The sequence below is a fragment of the Aquarana catesbeiana genome, linkage group LG01 (genome assembly GCF_042186555.1).
Source record: "Aquarana catesbeiana isolate 2022-GZ linkage group LG01, ASM4218655v1, whole genome shotgun sequence".
NCBI classification, from domain to species: Eukaryota; Metazoa; Chordata; class Amphibia; order Anura; family Ranidae; genus Aquarana; species Aquarana catesbeiana.
In genome coordinates, this window is record NC_133324.1 from 21,131,713 (window position 1) to 21,149,576 (window position 17,864).

The 17,864-nt window shown below is 44.5% G+C and overlaps 1 protein-coding gene across 2 annotated transcripts in view; it reads right to left on the minus strand.

Annotated features, from left to right (window-relative positions):
• Window positions 1–17,864, minus strand: part of LOC141130659 (disintegrin and metalloproteinase domain-containing protein 33-like) — a 142,630-nt gene that overhangs the window by 16,884 nt on the left and 107,882 nt on the right. For both annotated transcript variants that reach the window (XM_073618154.1, XM_073618153.1), the window contains exons 8-18: window positions 17,633–17,704; window positions 14,998–15,164; window positions 14,690–14,774; window positions 11,405–11,547; window positions 11,079–11,256; window positions 9,405–9,494; window positions 7,636–7,831; window positions 7,226–7,337; window positions 5,980–6,184; window positions 4,877–4,954; window positions 3,404–3,512 (exon numbers count right to left, since the gene is read on the minus strand). In XM_073618154.1, the coding sequence (XP_073474255.1) occupies window positions 3,404–3,512; window positions 4,877–4,954; window positions 5,980–6,184; window positions 7,226–7,337; window positions 7,636–7,831; window positions 9,405–9,494; window positions 11,079–11,256; window positions 11,405–11,547; window positions 14,690–14,774; window positions 14,998–15,164; window positions 17,633–17,704 (1,435 nt within the window). The remainder of the gene's footprint in view (window positions 1–3,403; window positions 3,513–4,876; window positions 4,955–5,979; window positions 6,185–7,225; window positions 7,338–7,635; window positions 7,832–9,404; window positions 9,495–11,078; window positions 11,257–11,404; window positions 11,548–14,689; window positions 14,775–14,997; window positions 15,165–17,632; window positions 17,705–17,864) is intronic.

Below are 17,864 nucleotides of genomic sequence, written 5' to 3' on the forward strand. Positions count from 1 at the left end.
CAAAAAAACTGTTAGCGATCACAGGGATCAGGCCTGACTCTGCAAACGCTGCAGTTATGCATTTAGTGTTTTGTAAGTGACAGTGATCGATCGATACTGCACTTGGGTGGGCTGGGCCGGGCGGAGGGACAAAACGCAGGTGCTAGCAGGTATCTGGGCTGATCCCGCTAACACTGCGTGTTTGGGAACCCTAAACTGCGGTGGACGCCAGTATAGATCTGATCGGATCAGATATTGATCCGATCAGATACTGTACCACTAAGGGAGGTGTACGGTGCGTGCGTGGGTGTTAGCGGTACTGGCGCTAACCTGACGCTGCTTGGGGCTGGTGCTTGCCAGTTCACCAAAACGCTACCAAGAAAACTGTTAGCGATCGCAGGGATCAGGCCTGACTCTGCGAACGCTGCAGTTATGCGTTTAGTGTTTTGTAAGTGACAGTGATCGATCGATACTGCACTTGGGCTGGGCCGGGCGGAGGGGCAAAACGCAGGTGCTAGCAGGTATCTGGGCTGATCCCGCTAACACTGCGTTTTTGGGAACCCTAAACTGCTGGGGACGCTAGTATAGATCTGATCGGATCAGATATTGATCCGTACAGATACTATACCACTAAGGGTACTGGCGCTAATCTGACGCTGCCTGGGGCGACGCATATCACCGCCGGGCGATCAGGGGGCTAAACCTTTATTCGGTAATAAACGACGGGTGCCCTGACACTATAAAAAATAAACGAACTAACCAGCGTCACCCGTAACGGTTATACGGTGATCAGTGGTGAAAGGGTTAACTAGGGGGCCATCAAGGGGTTAAAACATTTATTAGATAGTATATGGGGGTCCCTGTCGCTATAAAACGCTGGCGACGAACCTAAATATTTACCTCCCTAACTAGCGTCACCAGCGACACTAATACAGCGATCAGAAAAATGATCGCTTAGTGACACTGGTGACAGGGGGTGATCAAGGGGTTAAAACTTTATTACTTACTGCTTGGTGTCAGTTTGTGACAGGGGGGGGGGGGGGGTAATTTGGGGGGGTTCAGGGGGCGATCGGGGGGGGGGGTCGGGGGTGTAAAGTATGCCTGGCATGTTCTACTGTGTGTGTGTGTGTTGTGTGCACTTACATGTCTTCTCTCCTCGGCGCTGGGACGGAAACTGCCAAGCCGAGGAGAGATGACATCACATCCTCTGCCTGTGTGAAACTACACACAGGCAGAGGAGGATTCCGATTGGCTGGGAGCGATCGCGAGGGGGGCCACGATCGGATGGTCTCCCCCTCGCCTCCCGACGCTCCCAGTGAAATGCCGACCGCCGCTGGCACCGGGGGGGGTCCGATCGGACCCCCCGCCCGCGGGAGGCAGATCACGTACGGGTACGTGATTCTGCCTGCCCGTGCCATTCTGCCGCAGTATATCTGCGTTAGGCGGTCGGCAAGTGGTTAAAGGAGCGACTAGTTTTTGGAAAGTGGATCTAACTCAATCACTAACATTTCATAAAAGCTTTAACCATTATTTCAAATGTTGTTTTCTGTCCTATAGCTTTCCCTGTTGATCCTGTTATGAAGGTCCTTGGTTAAGGCACTTCCTGTTATAGGGTGACAACGCGCTGCCGCTCTCTCTCTCAATTCTGATCATGCGTTGTCATCTTGTCACATGCGCCTCTGGTGGAGCGCACAAGCGGCCATGCCTACACTGTTGGTTGCGGGCAGGTGATGGGTAGATTGCTTCCCTTCCTTGCCGCCCCCCCTGAACCTGGACAGGAATGGGGGGCAGCATTTACTAGAAATCAATCCCCTAAATGTTCCTGCCGTGGCAGAAGAAATCCCCGGCTTCTCCTCCTCTCCCTCGCATTCAGCTGCCACAAGAGGAAAATACAGGGGATCTGCTGTTTCCCCCTGCTGCAGGCAATCTTCAGGCTGGAGACCGGGGAAAGGGTCCAGTAAATATGTCATTTATCGACTCCTTCCTTTTCTGAGTAAACAAAGTGAGTTGTTGAACACTGATCACTTACTGTGTTCATTCATAACTGAAGCATAGTAAACTGTATTCACTATGGTTCAGTCTGCAGAGCTCTTCCTCTTCATTCATTTAGTTACATAGTTACATAGTAGGTGAGGTTGAAAAAAGACACAAGTCCATCAAGTCCAACCTATGTGTGTGATTATGTGTCAGTATTACATTATATATCCCTGTATGTTGTGATCGTTCAGGTGCTTATCTAATAGTTTTTTTAAACTATCAATGCTCCCCGCTGAGACCACCGCCTGTGGAAGGGAATTCCACATCCTTGCCGCTTTTACAGTAAAGAACCCTCTACGTAGTTTAAGGTTAAATCTCTTTTCTTCTAATTTTAATGAGTGGCCACGAGTTTGGTTAAAGTCCCGTCCGCAAAAAAGTTTTATCCCGATTGTGGGGTCACCAGTATGGTATTTGTAAATTGAAATCATATCCCCTCTCAAGCGTCTCTTCTCCAGAGAGAATAAGTTCAGTGCTCGCAACCTTTCCTCATAACTAAGATCCTCCAGACCCTTTATTAGCTTTGTTGCCCTTCTTTGTACTCGCTCCATTTCCAGTACATCCTTCCTGAGGACTGGTGCCCAGAACTGGACAGCATACTCCAGGTGCGGCCGGACCAGAGTCTTGTAGAGCGGGAGAATTATTGTTTTATCTCTGAAAAGCTGAGGCTGCAGAATTGGAAATTGAGGACTGTGTCCTCAATCTCCTTTCTCTGTCTCAAAAGTGAGACATCAAAGGTCTGTTTTAGACCCCTGATATTTCACCAAAGTCCCCCAACAAGACTGCTAAATAAAATAAAAAAATAAATGGTAAAAATAATCAAAATTAAAAATTACTGACACCAATCTCTGCTCTACTGACACCAACCTCTGCCCTTTCTGACACCATCCACTGCCCTTCTGACACCAATTTCTGCTCTACTGACACTGTCCTCTAGGGTTTCCACCTGTTCGGGATTCACCCAAACAGTTAGGGTTTTGAATCATGTGTCCAGGTTTCAGTCCACCTGAAACCCGGAAACAATATTGAGACAGTCAGAGATGGGGAACTAATTCTCCCACTGACACCAATGATGAGGTGCTATTCCTCCACTGACACCAAAGAGAGCACTATGCCTCCCATTAACACCAGAGATGGGGAATTAATTCTCCCACTGACACCAGTGATGTGGCATTATTCCTCCCTCTGACTCCAATGATGTAATTTTTTAACTCCCACTGACCACCAAGCCTATGGCATTGTGTACTACTTCCACCGGCCACTGTCCAGCCCCCGTAAAGTCTGAAGGGCAGTAAACTGGCCCTTTGTTTCAAAAATGTTTGGAGACCCCTGCCTCAGAGTATAATATAACAGATGGACTACATTAAACACCAAGGGAGGTAAAACTCACAGTCGTCTGGTACGGGTCCGCTGTCCTCGCTGCCACCTTGGCCAGACTTGTCACAGTAAGGAGGCGCCCAACCAGCGTGACAGTGGCAGTGCTTGTTACTATTGCACACCTGAAACAAAATGAAGAAACAGGGTTAGTGCGGAATACACATCAGTGAAGGCTCATTGGTGAATTCCATTCTGTACAGGATAAAACAATTTTCACTTCCCTATGGGTGAGCATCTCCAATACAGTAGAAGAAACAATATTTCACTTTATTAAAGTATAACCAGGTGCTTGCTCAGCCCAACCCGCCTCACTTTTAACTAAAGTATACCTTTTTGGTGGACTGGCCCAAGTTGGCACAAAAAGAAGCTGCCATTTCCAAGTGTAACGCCTGATGGCTGTATTTATTGAGTGGGCTACACTGTGTCCACAACTAATTCCCCCTCCAGTACAAACCCACAGCAACAACCCTAAACTCAATGCCCTCCACAGCCTCAGCTCCAAACATTGACCCACAACATCACTTTTAGTCCCTCGGTGTCATTTCAAAGCAACAACATTAGCTGCAACTGTTGACCCACAAGAACTTCAGCTTCCACTCTCAACCTACAACTTATATGAGAAGTAGTTGTTTAGGGGTGTTAGCATCCTACCTATACAGACAGAGATGCAACAACTATTGTCATATATTATACTGTAATTAGCAGCATTGCCACTAGGTGGCATTGTTACATTTGATGCTGGGCATAATTTATTGTTCTTTTTAGTGGAACTATTTGGGTATGATGTAATTTCCTGTGTTTCTCTGTTCCTACTGCTTTCCAACAAAACAAAAAGGCTCAGCTATGTGTCCAGCACTATTTTGACCGGTAAGAGTCATATCTGCAGCAGTTCTCCAACAGTAACACCTGGTGGTTGTACTTTCTTAATTATATTTCTGCCCCCAATGACAAATTCTCTAGTGTCAACCCACAATAACAACCTTAAACCTAATGTTCTCCACAACATTAGCTCCACCAATCAACCTTTATGTCCTCCACAACTTTAGCTTCAACCATCAACCTAATATCCTTCACAACTTATGCTTCAGCCATTGACCATATTTTGTAGCCCCCATCCCATCCCCAATCTTATCTCAAAGCTATAACTTTGGCTGCAAATGTCAACCCACAAGACGTTCACCTACCAGCAGCCCCCAACATGCTACCACTATTCTCAACTGATCTACTCCAACCAAAAACCCATAATAACTCTTTCAGCTCCGATATCATCCCATAAAAGCAAAATCAGCCTCAACTGTCAGCCCACAAAACCCTTTTCAGGCTTCCCCATCCGCTCACAACTGCTTCAAATCCCACCATCAACTTACAATAACTTCAGCTCCCACCATCTACCATAAAAATGTCAAATCCAGACATCAGCCCACAGCAACAGCCCACCTGGTCAACCCACAACCTCTTTAATGCATGGCACTACTGCATATCTCACCCCATGTCCGTTACATTGAGACAAACACTTCTCCAGTTCGATGAAGGAGGCATTCTTACACTGGCGATCTTGACACACCTGAAACCAGAAGAGAAGAGGGAGTTTCAACACGGTCTCTTGCATATATTTCAAGTGTTAGGGGTAGAAAGCAAATTGGAAATGACATGGCATTCTAGATTCATGAAAGTTTTCATTTATTCAGCATATAGTATAGCTAGTATTAATTTGTCACTTTCAGCCAGACTTGTTCTATAAAGCTGAAGGACATATTGCTACTCGCCCTAGTGGCTTTATCAGTCTGAACTGAATCTGAACTAAGGAAACCTTTTAGATGAGTGGTGGAACACCTTCAAAAGTGCATTTTAAAGCTATTCTAATTTCATACAGCTAGGATCGCCACCCCAAGTTCATAGTACATAAAGGTGCAGTCTCACCATGGACTGTTAATGGTTGTCTATATGTACTGTGAATCCATGAAGGTCCATGGAAGGGTCATATCTCCATCCATGGTCCATAATGGTAATGTTGTATTGTTTCTTTGGTCGACTGATACCAAAAAATATCATGCTGTCTTCATTTGTATTCAATGGTCAACCATACCCAAACGATAGCACAAGCTGACAAATTGACTGACATACTAAGTTCTTATAATTCTTGGAACTCCAGTGGTGAATGTCAGCAGAACTGAAGTTCTATTTCAAAGATGCAGTCAGTAAAAAGACTAGTTGGATAATCCAGCTATAAAGAAAGTGATACCATTATCGTGGTATCTCTGTAGCTATGATTAGAGACTTGACGTATCATGGGGAGCTCTAGAAATTCGGTCTCACTCAAAGAATTATTTGAACAGGGATTCAATCCCTTGGGCCCTTAATATGTATCTGGTTCACTATGCCTATAGATTTTACAGGCTTCCATTTTTTAACCATTACTGTCTAAATGCAGTTCTGACCATTCTACCTTCATGCATGGTCCATATTGACTGTAGATGATTGTGAGCCCTCATTGTTGGCCTCTGCTACCTAGATTGCCATATGTCCAACAAGACTATCCAGACAACCCCCCATATTTGGTTCAGTCCAGACATGGACCACCAGGCTTACCATGCCGTCTCCACACTTGGTTCCTGTCATTACAAGTCCCGGATCGGAGGAGTCTCCTTCGTCTTCCTGCATTGAATAAGAATGTGCACCTCGACACTTCACCTCGTACCCATCAATGTTAATGGTGGTGTCCATGGAGACCGTGTTGTCCTGTTTGGGTTTGTCAGCGCTGCTTTGGCACTGGATTTTGCCACATTTGGCGTCTCTGTCAAGGACAGTTACAATAATATTATAATAACTTAATTAACAATATAACTTAATATTATCCAGCTTAATTAATGTACCACATTCTAGTATACAAAATGCATGTAATAGAAAGGCCCTGATATTTTTTCCAGCAACCTGTGCTTTGACTTAGATGACTTTGATAAAATAACAAGGTGCATCTAAAGGAGGGTTTCCCACCCAGGGTTCCATGGAAGCCTAAGGGTTCCTCCAGAGGTTGCTAGGGGTTCCTTGTGCAATGAGCAATTTCTGCCTCTCAGATAAGTTCCCACTGACACCATTGATATTTTTAGTTATCTGTAAGGGGAGAATTCTTCCCAATTACCAGAAGTGTAACATTCTTCCCACTGACCATCTTCACTAATGTATCATAAGTTGTAGATATATTAATTTTTGGCAGGGGTTCCTAAGACTGGAAAGTTATTTTAAGGGTTTCTCCATCTTTAAAAGGTTGAGAAAGGCTGATCTAAAGGGATGCTAGTCTGCCTTGTTTCACTTAAGATCTCCTGCAACCTTAAAAGATAAGGTATTGTAAATGGAAGGAGATCTAAACTGAGGGAAACATTTATGACAGCCCTCAAATGAGCTTGGAGTCTAGGTTCTCATCTGTGCGCTTGCTGCAGGGTGCGTTTGTTCGGGCAGAGCAGTCTCTTTATTTGAATGGGCTGCTGTACATGTGGAAAACGTGGGGAAATTGTCCTGATACTTTTCTGAAACTGCAGCCGTATGGAAACTGCATGGTGCTTCAGCACCATGTGGTTTAGCGCGTTTCGGCACATGGGAAAACGTGCTGCGTTTTCCAATGCATGGGGGGGACCATTGAGAATTAAACGTCAGCTAAACAGCAGTGTGTTTTGGCAGAGGGTGCAGAAACGCATGCCATTTACAGACGTAGTGTGAACTTATGGGTGCGGGAGTGTGAACCACCTGGCAAGAATAGCAAAAAATGTTCCTTCGTTCAAGACAGCAATGAAGAGCCAATATAGGCAGACTGTTAGATCAGCGTTCAATCATAACTTACTGGGGTTTGCACTTTACAAAGTTGCCGCCCTGCGTGTCTTTCCCACAGTTTCCATATCGGTCTCCAGCCTTGTTCACGTCAATGAAGCAAATGTCGGGGGCCGGTCGGGCGCCTGGAAACACACCCAAGAATAAGACGGTTACTTAAGGTCCGGTAAAAAATTTTACTTACACCAAGGACCATACAAAGCACAAGGGCCCATCAGCTGGATGAGGAGCAAATATGATTTTTTACAACGTTATACGAAAGGGGTTATTTTCATTAAAATTGACTACTCGGTGCCACAAGGCTTGTATTGTATATGTTTAATACAAAAATAGTAGTAAGTACTTGTCTGGTAAGTTCTGATTGTATAATATTAGTTGCTCTGTTCTACAGCTCTGAGAAATTCACATGGGGTATTCACATACCTGAGCCCCACAGGTTAACGCACTGCTGCATGTGGGTCAGACACATGCCGTTCATACAGTACGCCTCTCCATAGGCACAGGAAGAGCCATCCATCATGTAGACATTGGCGGGGCAGAAGGCGTTGTCCCCACGGCAGAATTCGGGCAGGTCACAGCCACCCGCCTTCTCTCGGCACTGAGTCCCAGCTGCCTTTAACTGAAGAAGATGATTTACAGTTCTTGTAAATAATGTTCCATGTTGTAGAATCATACAAATAACGAGACATGCTGAGACACTTTAAGACAATGGGCAAACACCTCATGGGTGGGCCTAGGGTAAGGGTCTCATAGGTTATACCATATAGCAGAGCTTCCTGAGGCAACTGTAAGCTATTCAGATGACCATTGATGGTGTCAGTGGATGGTGGATGGAAGAAGCAGCTAACGTGACACCCGGTAGCAACCAAGGACAACCATTTGGCCGCATTCATTGTATTACCCAATTTATTGTGGGATTTATATTGTCATGTGTAATGTTGTTCAGTGCATTAAACTTTTATAGGGCTATCCCAGCCGTGCAATTAAGCATATAATGTCTTTAATGAAAGAATATAGTTCCCTGGGGCCCAAACTGTGGCCTGAAGGCAAACGTTCAGCCCTTTTGCCCCTTACTGACCCTAGCACCCAGTAGTGGGAGCATGTAACTGATCTCTAGAACCCTTATGTAGCATGTCTCCAGTCTCTGAATGTCTTCTGTATTGTGTCGATAGTTCCCAACCACATAATGATTCCAAACAATTAGGCTGAGTGTTAAATTGATATCATCATGTAATCATACTAAAGAGTGCATTATCCCCACATAACAAACAAAATATATACACATATGTAATTGGAACGTTAACCATGCCTCCAATAGTGAATATACAAAACGGCCTACAACATATAGTATATGAAAACCCCAACAATAGATATACATAAAAAAAGCTGAAGGGCATATCTAGAATTAGAACAATAAAATACAATAAAATGCAATGAGCATAATCAAGGGTATAATAAGGTCAGTAGTCTACGTGTTTCTTTGCAGAACAACCTGCTTCATCAGGACCTTTCAAGCCTCAAGATTACTTTTAATAATGGATAAGGTACGCCTCTCCGGGTTGAGCATCGTCTTAGAAGCAGGAAGTGGAAAACGAGCCCCTGCAGGCCCCTGAGGAGACCCTCAAAATAGCCACAAACCTGATGGCTTGGCCTGAAGTGCAAGAGAGGTGACATTTTGCAAGTAAAGTGGCCCAAATATCAGATACTGGTATGACAAGTATATGTAGTAATTATTCCCAAAATGACCGTGAGGCTTGAAAGATTCTGATGAGGCGGGTGGTTCTGTGAAACACGTAGACCACTGACCTTGCTATACCTTTGCTCATCGTATTGTATTTTATGGTTCTAACTCTAGATATGCCCTTCAGCCAGTTTTTATGTATTTCTATAAAAGAAAATAGTTGGAGGTTTGTTGGCTCTTTTTCCACTATCCAAGGCAAGTCCCAATTACATATGTGTATATATTTAGTCTTCAACTACACATTATATGTCCACAATCTCTGACCGTATCCTCTAACAATCTTCTCCCAAATATGTGATCTTTTGTGCAGGCCTTTGGAGCTGTCAGGAACTGCAGCCGGGGCTCTCTATACCTCATAAGTTGACAACCACCAGATAGAGTTGTCACATATTATCTCCTGCAAGGTGGTCCTTCAAGACTATATTGGCCATGCTCTGTATCCAATCCTTACCTTACAGTTGTAGCAGCATTCCCCATGTGCACACTGAGCCCCCTCCTTTAAGGTGCAGTCTTTGGCATTGCAGCAAGGATTGGTACATTCCTGCACAGAAGAAAAAGTGGCTCATGAGATTATTGACCTCAGATTTAGATGAAACTAAAATGTGCCTAAAAATGCCTAAAAAATGGCCACATTAGCAGAACTAGAGGGATTCTGGAGCATCATTTTATTTTATATATAGATATAAACATATATATTTATATCTATATCTATATATAGATCTATATCTATATATAGATTTTAATATCATACAAACATTCAATACATGGCATAGATTAGCTAAAGATACTAAAGACACAGCAGAGCAGAGAAACCTTCTTTGCAGCTCATTCTGTCTTGATTGAAACCAATTAATACAGCAGATCTGAAAGCTGAAATAGCTGAATATGTGAAAAGGTGACTAGAGCTCCCCCTGCTGACTGGCTAGTAGCTCAGGGCCGGGACAAGGGGTGGGCAGGATGGATGACTTTGTGCTAGTAGGGATGATTGGGGGGTATTTGTGCTAGGAGGGGGGATGGGGGGATTTGTTCTGGGAGGGGGGGTTGGAGTGTGGGGGGGTTTGCTTGAAGGTGAAATTTGAGCGGTAGAGGATTTGTGCTAGGAGGGATGATTTTTTTTTGGGGGGGGGGGTTTGGGGAGAGAGAGGATTTGAACTGGGAGGTGGATGAGGGGGATGTGTGCTGGGGGGATTTGGGGTGAGAGAGAATTTGAACTGGGAGGAGGATGGGGGGGATTTGGGGAAAGAGAGAATTTGAACTGGGAGGTGGATGAGGGGGGGATTTGGGGAGAGAGAGCATTTGAACTGGGAGAAGGATGGGGGGGATTTGGGGTGAGAGAGAATTTGAACTGGGAGGAGGATGGGGGGGATTTGGGGAAAGAGAGAATTTGAACTGGGAGGTGGATGAGGGGGGGATTTGGGGAGAGAGAGCATTTGAACTGGGAGGAGGATGGGGGGGATGTGTGCTGGGGGGATTTGGGGTGAGAGAGAATTTGAACTGGGAGGAGGATGGGGGGTGGGATTTGGGGAGAGAGAGAATTTGAACTGGGAGGAGGATGGGGGGGGGGGGGATTTGGGGAGAGAGAGAATTTGAACTGGGAGGAGGATGGGGGGGGATTTGGGGAGAGAGAGGATTTGAACTGGGAGGAGGATGGGGGGGTGGTTTGGGGAGAGAGAGAATTTGAACTGCGAGGAGGGTGGGGGCGAAGATTTCTGCTGGCAGGGGGAATTAGTACTGGGAGAAGGGGGAATTCATACAGTACTTAGGGGATAAGCATGCAGATTAGTGCTCTTTTTTTTTTTTTTTTTTTTTGAGGGGAGGGGATTTTTGCTAACACATAATGCTTATACAGCTTAGGGGAAGGAGTGGGGTGCAGTTTTGCACGTTTAGTCTGGGCTCCAAATGACTTTGTCACTGAGTAGGCTACAAGATATTTCATAACTAAAACTAAAAAATAAACTATAAAAAAATAAACTAATAAATAAACTAACTAAAATTTTTAGAAATTTTATATTTGAGAACATTCAATATTTCCCATTAATCTAAGTAAAAAATAAAACACATTTTACAAAGTTGTATTTATTTAGTTCTGACCATGATAAATAAAGCCGAGTGTGACGGGACCTACCTCTGGCTCTCCGCAGTCGCATTGCTCTCCCTCCTCCAGGAAGCCATTTCCGCACTTCTTCCCCATCACCAGATCGTCTGTGTTGGGCATGTTGAACAGGCACATCCCTCCGCCTTTGGCGAAGTAATTGCGCAGCTGCTGCTGGCTGCATGAGCTGAACTTACGTGGGAAGGGATGTCTGTGGCATGAGGAAGAGAAGAGAAGCTAATGAAACTTCGAGAGGACATCTGACATTATACTGTACACACACATATACAGTATATATATATATATATATATATATATATATATATATGCTCATTTCTTCTTAAGGCCCTTTGTCTTACCCTGTAGCAGCGGCCATAATGCACCCGCCTTGATCCGGGGTGGCTTCCTTACAGCAGTAGTCTTTGTCGTGACTCATCCCGAAATTGTGTCCAATTTCATGAGCCATTGTGGCCGCCGCACCGATGGCCAGTTCAGAGTGATCCTGCAATGACCAACAAAAACGAAATGTATCTATTACCAACAACCCCACATTGCTCAACACGCTACAGAGCAGCCTTTCTCAGCCTTTTTTTCTCCAGAGGAACCCTTGAAATACTTTGCAGATGTCGGAGAACCTGTGATTAAACCAATTCATTGGAAGTCAATGGGTAAAATGCCCTCCTTACAAACAGCTTAAAGCGGAGTTCCACAAAAAAATGGAACTTCCGCTTTTCAGAACCCTCCCCCCCTCCGGTGTCACATTTGGCACCTTTCAGGGGGGAGGGGGGTGCAGATACCTGTCTAAGACAGGTATTTGCACCCACTTCCGGCATAGACTCCAATGGGAGTCTACGCCTCTTCCCGTCCCCACCGCGCTGTCTCCTGGGAAACACACAGCTCCCAGGAGAGAGCGGGGACCACTTGGGAAGCGCAGCGCGACTCGCACATGCGCAGTAGGGAACCGGGAAGTGAAGCCGCAACGTTTCACTTCCTGATTCCCTCACCTTTACATGGCGGCGGCAGCTGCCGAGAACTGAGCGGGTTCTCGGCGTCGCCTGCCGACATCGCTGGACCCTGGGACAGGTAAGTGGCCATGTATTAAAAGTCAGCAGCTGCAGTATTTGTAGCTGCTGGCTTTTAATATTTTTTTTTTTGGCGGTGTGGGTGAACCCCCGCTTTAAAATTTGGTATCATGCAGCTGGCTCTGACAAGTAGTGTTGGCCCTGGAACTATGCCAGCACCATCAAATGGGAGGTCATTCAACCACAAGCTTAAGGAACCCCTAGCAATCTCTGGAGGTACCCTACTCTTCCACCAAACCCTGGTTGAGAATGGCCAATTCACTGGAAGTCACTAGGTAAAATTCCCCATGTACAGTGGTGGTCAAAATAACCCCCTTACAGGCAGCTAAAAAGTTGATGTCATGCAGTTGGTTCTGACAAGTGCTGTTGGCCCTGGAACTATACCAGCACCATCAAATTGGAGGTCATCCAACCACAAGCCTAAGGAACCCCTAGCAATCTCTGGAGGTACCCTTCACTTCCACCAAACCCTGGTTGAAAATGGCCAATTCACTGGAAGTCACTAGGTAAAATTCCCCATGTACAGTGGTTGTCAAAATACCCCCTTACAGGCAGCTTAAAAGTTGATGTCATGCAGTTGGTTCTGACAAATGGTGTTAGCCCTGGAACTATGCCAGCACCATCAAATGGGAGGTCATCCAACCACAAGTTTAAGGAACCCCTAACATTCTCTGAAGCAGTGGCGGCCCGTCCATTCAGGGCACAGGGGCGCCGCCCCACTAATCCAGCATGACCTTATTTAGGCGTAGGGCTAGGATTTTGGCTAATATTTTAATGTCAGTTTGTAATAGTGAGACAGGCCTATATGATTCGGGTAAATGTGGGTCCTTGCCTGGTTTAGGGATGAGAACTATGATGGCTTCACGCATAGACTCGGGGAGGGTATTAGCCTTGAATATCGCTTGGTATAGAGTGAGGAGTCTAGGAATAAGGGTATCTGAAAATTGGGCATAAAACTCAATCGGTAGCCTGTCGGAGCCGGGGGCTTTAGGTGTTGCAAAATGCAAAATAGCAAGTTTAATGTCATCCGTTGAAAGCAGGGGCCTCCCGCTTTAGCTGCCTGTTCGTCAGTCAATTTAGGGAGCGTGAGACCACCAAGAAGATTTTCCAGGTCTTGTGGAGGATAGCTAACCTTAGATGTGTATACTTCTTGAAAGAAGTCAGCAAATTCCCTGACAATCAAGGCGGGGTCTGTGATGTCGCCCACTGTGTCAGACCTTAGGGTAATAACCACCGGAGGTCTGGAGTCCAGGTGCGCCAAGTAGGCAAGCAGTTTGCCTGGAGGACCAAGTTCTTTATTAAGACGCCAACATGCACCCCTTTGAATAACTTCAGACCAGGCTCTGAGCAGTTGAATCAACGTTTACTGTAAACGTGGAAACATGTATAACATATAATAACATTCCGTTCCTAACTGAACCTAACAGTGGCTGCCCCAGGATACCTGCATGGGAGAAGTCTCTTAGCATAAAGTCCAAACTTGGTGGTGCTCTAACAGAGAAAGCCATGTTGCAGGGTTCTTTTGGCGAATCGGTATTGCAGAGCGGACTATAGGTCCCAGCAAGTTTTTAGCGTAAAGTCTCCTTAGGATTCCGACCTCTTCCCTTTTATAGAACATGGGAAGGGAGGTTGGACCCTAGAGAAAGCCCATGAACATACTGGCAAAAGTCACCAAAAACATTCACCCCTTCTCTCTGACCTGGGCAGCTGGATGCTAACTACACATACAGTAGGCTACCTGCCTACAAGTTTTCTTAGATGTTTGGAACAACCTACCTGCTGAGGTTCATCAATAAACATATGCAAGTGTACCTGGGAGAATCAAAGATGCTTTAACGGCAATGAGTGGACACACTAAGTGCCGGTTCACACAGGGGTGACTTGTCAGGCGACCTAGCCGCCTGACAAGTCGCCTCCCGTTCTGTACTATGGAACCGTTCTAATAGGAGCGACGCAAGTCGCTCCGACTTAGAAAAAGGTTCCTGTACTACTTTGGGGGCGACTTAAGGCGACTTGCATAAACTTCTATACAGAAGTCGTTTTGCAAGTCGCCGTGGAAGTCGTGTGCAGGTTGTGCCGCCCCTGTGTGAACCGGGGCTTAGGGGTCTATTTATGAAAAAAAGTTGTTGTGCAAATGTCTCAAGCATTAGCCCAGCCATCACAAATAACCCCTGTCATTTTCCCAATTATGGGGAGAGGGGAGGGCAGCCTACAAGGAGGATCAGGTATGCTCCATTCACATCTGCTGACAAGGAGTAGAGAGGTGACCTCCTTAGGCTGTTGCTGCTCCTTCAATGTCCAATCAGAGGCTTTTCTTGCAATTACTAAACTGCAGCAGAGAGAAATCCTTTGCCAGGCAAGAGAATTTTCATACATATGTATTTTATGAGTGTCTTTAGCTGGAGTTCGGCATTTAACACCCTGTGCCCAACATGCATCCAGTAGTCGGGTCACTAAAGCACCAAAAAAGTAATGGGAATAACAATATTAATTTATAATGTTGAGAATATTCCTCATATGCCAGCTCTATCCTATGACACTATGTACTAATCACCCACTCACCATACTGACGCCCCCAGAGTTCTCCGCCGTGCACATCCCTTCCAGCGGGGCCATCCCAATGGTGGTTCCTTGGAACGTCGCTCCACTAAAACACAATTAAAAACAATCAATATTCTCATATAAAGATCACTTTATCAAAAAAAGGGGAAATTTCAGTTTCTGGAAGATGCAGGAAAGGTAAATCACACCTCTAGACTCCGCCTATAACTGAAATGCCTTTTTTTTTTTTTTTGTAGATGAAGTAAGCTGTAAAACAAAGACTTCTTTTTTTTACTTCTCATTTACTTAGAAGGAGTCCCTATACTGACGTGATGAGCTGGGCGTTGTCGTGCTTCTTTCTGCTCCTCAGCTTCTGTTTCCATGCCAGGAAGGTGCGCAGGCTGTAGTTGGCGTCGTTCCGAATCTCACACTGGTCACCCGCCGTCCACACCTCCAGGCCAATCAGAGCCACCTTGATGTTCACCGCCATGTAGAACTGAGGACAGACGACAATCTTTAGTTTAACTTCTGACAAGACTTTTTTTTTTTCAGTTTAATTCAGTTCTCACCCCCTGTACACCCCCCATTGTGCCCAGTTCATCATGAATTCTGGCCGTATTTTGCTAAATGAAATGATCTCCTATGATCGTCAGTTCCATCCAGCGAACATAATGCAGTGTTTTTCCCAGTGGAGGTATTTCAGGAAAAATACCTCATTATGGCCCCTAGATGGAGCCGTCCATAGCTCCCAATTGTCCCGGATTTCGAGGGACTGTCCCTGATTTCGAGGGACTGTCCCTGATTTGGAGCAAAGTCCCTCTGTCCCTCTTTCCCCCTCATGTGTCCCTCATTTTGGTATGATCCATATAGATGTATATAAAATGTACTTTTTATCTTTCAAAAAGTGTTTCCCAGGGCTAAACCTTTCATCCAATCCCTAAATTGCTACATTTGTACATTTTAAAAGCCAATATAAAGGAACAATAGTGGTAAAAAAAAAGCCCTTGTAGATTTAATTAACCTTTTTTTTTTAAATTCTCCTCTAAGGGGGTGTGGCAGAGGGCGTGTTCCATGCCTACATACATTTGCTAGTAGGTGTCCCTCATTCCCATCTCAAAATATTGGGAGGTATGTGATTGTCAGTTCCATCCAGCGAACATAATGCAGTATTTTTCCCAATGGAGGTATTTCAGGAAAAATACCTCATTATGGCCCCTATATGGAGCTGACTATTATAGAAAATCAACATGTTAAAGTGGCACTCCAGTCATTTTTCATCTTTCCATCTACTAAATCTTCTGCCCTTGTTTTTGTTTTAACTTTGGATAGTAAAAATTTTTTTCTGCCAGTAAATCCCTTATACAGCCCACTTCTTCTTTCTTGTCCGGTCATTAGCCTAGGATTATGACATCATGCACAGCTCTCTCTCTCTCACTCTCGTGAGAGTTTGCCAGGAAGGGAGTGGGAGGGGGATGAGTCATAAGAGGGCCAATGAGCGATGTAGAGCTGGAGGTGTTGCCTCTGTGTGTCTGTGGAAATCCAGGAAGTGATCAGGCAGCAGCTTCAGCTGCCCACAGATAAAATGGCTGCAGCCAGACTCAGTGGAGGGAGATTTCTCCAGCATATTTGGCAAGTACAGAATCACAGTATATACTGTAAATCCTCTTTAAGCAAATTTGATTTAGATTTTTTATAAACAGATCCCTAAAACTATGATTCTGGCACCAAGCATTGCAAAGTTATTTACAAATTGAAATAAATATTTTTTTTTTTACATTTTGTCCTTTTTTTTTTTTAAAAAACAAGAAAACTTTGTATAAAAAAAAATGAAAACATAATAAATAAATATATGTATATACTAGAGCTGCACGATTAATCATTAAGAATCGTTATCGCGATTTTTTCCCGTTGCGATCTTCACAAAGTATTTCCCGATTCTTTCTATGCTGAGAATTCTCTCTGCTCTGCTAAAGCCGACAGCCCTCATAAGAAAGGAAAAAAAAAAAAAAAAGGGGGCAGTCCGCCAAGAATCACAACATTCTTTAGCAGTGGAACTTAAAGAGGAGGGCCCATCAAAAAAAAAAAAAAGAATTAAAAGTCAGCAGCTACAAATACTGCAGCTGCCGACTTTTAATTGGACACTTACCTGTCCCTGGGTCCAGCGATGCGGGGGATTGAAGCCCCGCTCGTCTCCCCCTCCGTTCAGCAGCGCCGGCATTGCAACTGTGGGCGCCGGGCTGTGGTTAGCCCAATTTTTTTTGTATAATGTGAAAGATTTTATGTCGCAAGAATCGTGATCTTTTTATTCTAAGCAAAAAAAATCATGATTCTCATTTTGGCCAGAATCTAGTATGTACAGTATATATATATATATATATATATATATATATATATATATATATACACTGTGTATATGTGTATGTGTTTCCAATGGTTTACATTTAAGCTTTTTTTATCATGTGCAAATCGAAGCTTATCCCTGATCTGCAGTTGAATGAAAAACGTAGATACAAAGTGACAATGTTACTTTGTATCTTTCTATCTCCCCATCTGAACACTGTTTATGAAAACTGTTAATTTTTGACAGCAGCAGCATCTACAGCTACTGTATTTAACACAGCAACCCCTGGCTGTCATTATGACAGCTGTGAATTGCCAGCAAGTGTGAGGATGGTGCAGTAGTAGGGCAGAAGGACTGGACAAAGTGCACACTCCCTGTGTACTTCCATGAAATGTACAATATACCCTCCATCCTCAGCTGTGGATTATGGCTCTGCATGTGTGTATAAAAAAAAATATTTACATATATATATTTTTTTTTTTCACATACTACAATTCAATCATCATAGAGTCCACTTGGTCAAAGTTTACCAACTTCACATTACACAGAATTGTCTGCTATTAAATGAATGGCTCATCCTTCAGGACAGCAGCCTATTTCATGGCTGGCATCACTGCACTCACCTTGTCTACAAAGTTGGCGATCTCCATGGCGCGCTGTTTGGTCTTCCCCAGGTCCATGTTCTGTTTCATGTACTGTCAGCCAGAGAAATAACAGTTAGGAGACTTATCAGATGCCTTCCAGGGACATTGAATGGTTACAGTTTACCAAACCATTTTGGGAGAATTCTGGGAGTTGAAGGAACCCGGATCGATCTCTTGCTTGATGGGGGTTCACTTTCTATTCAGTCACATT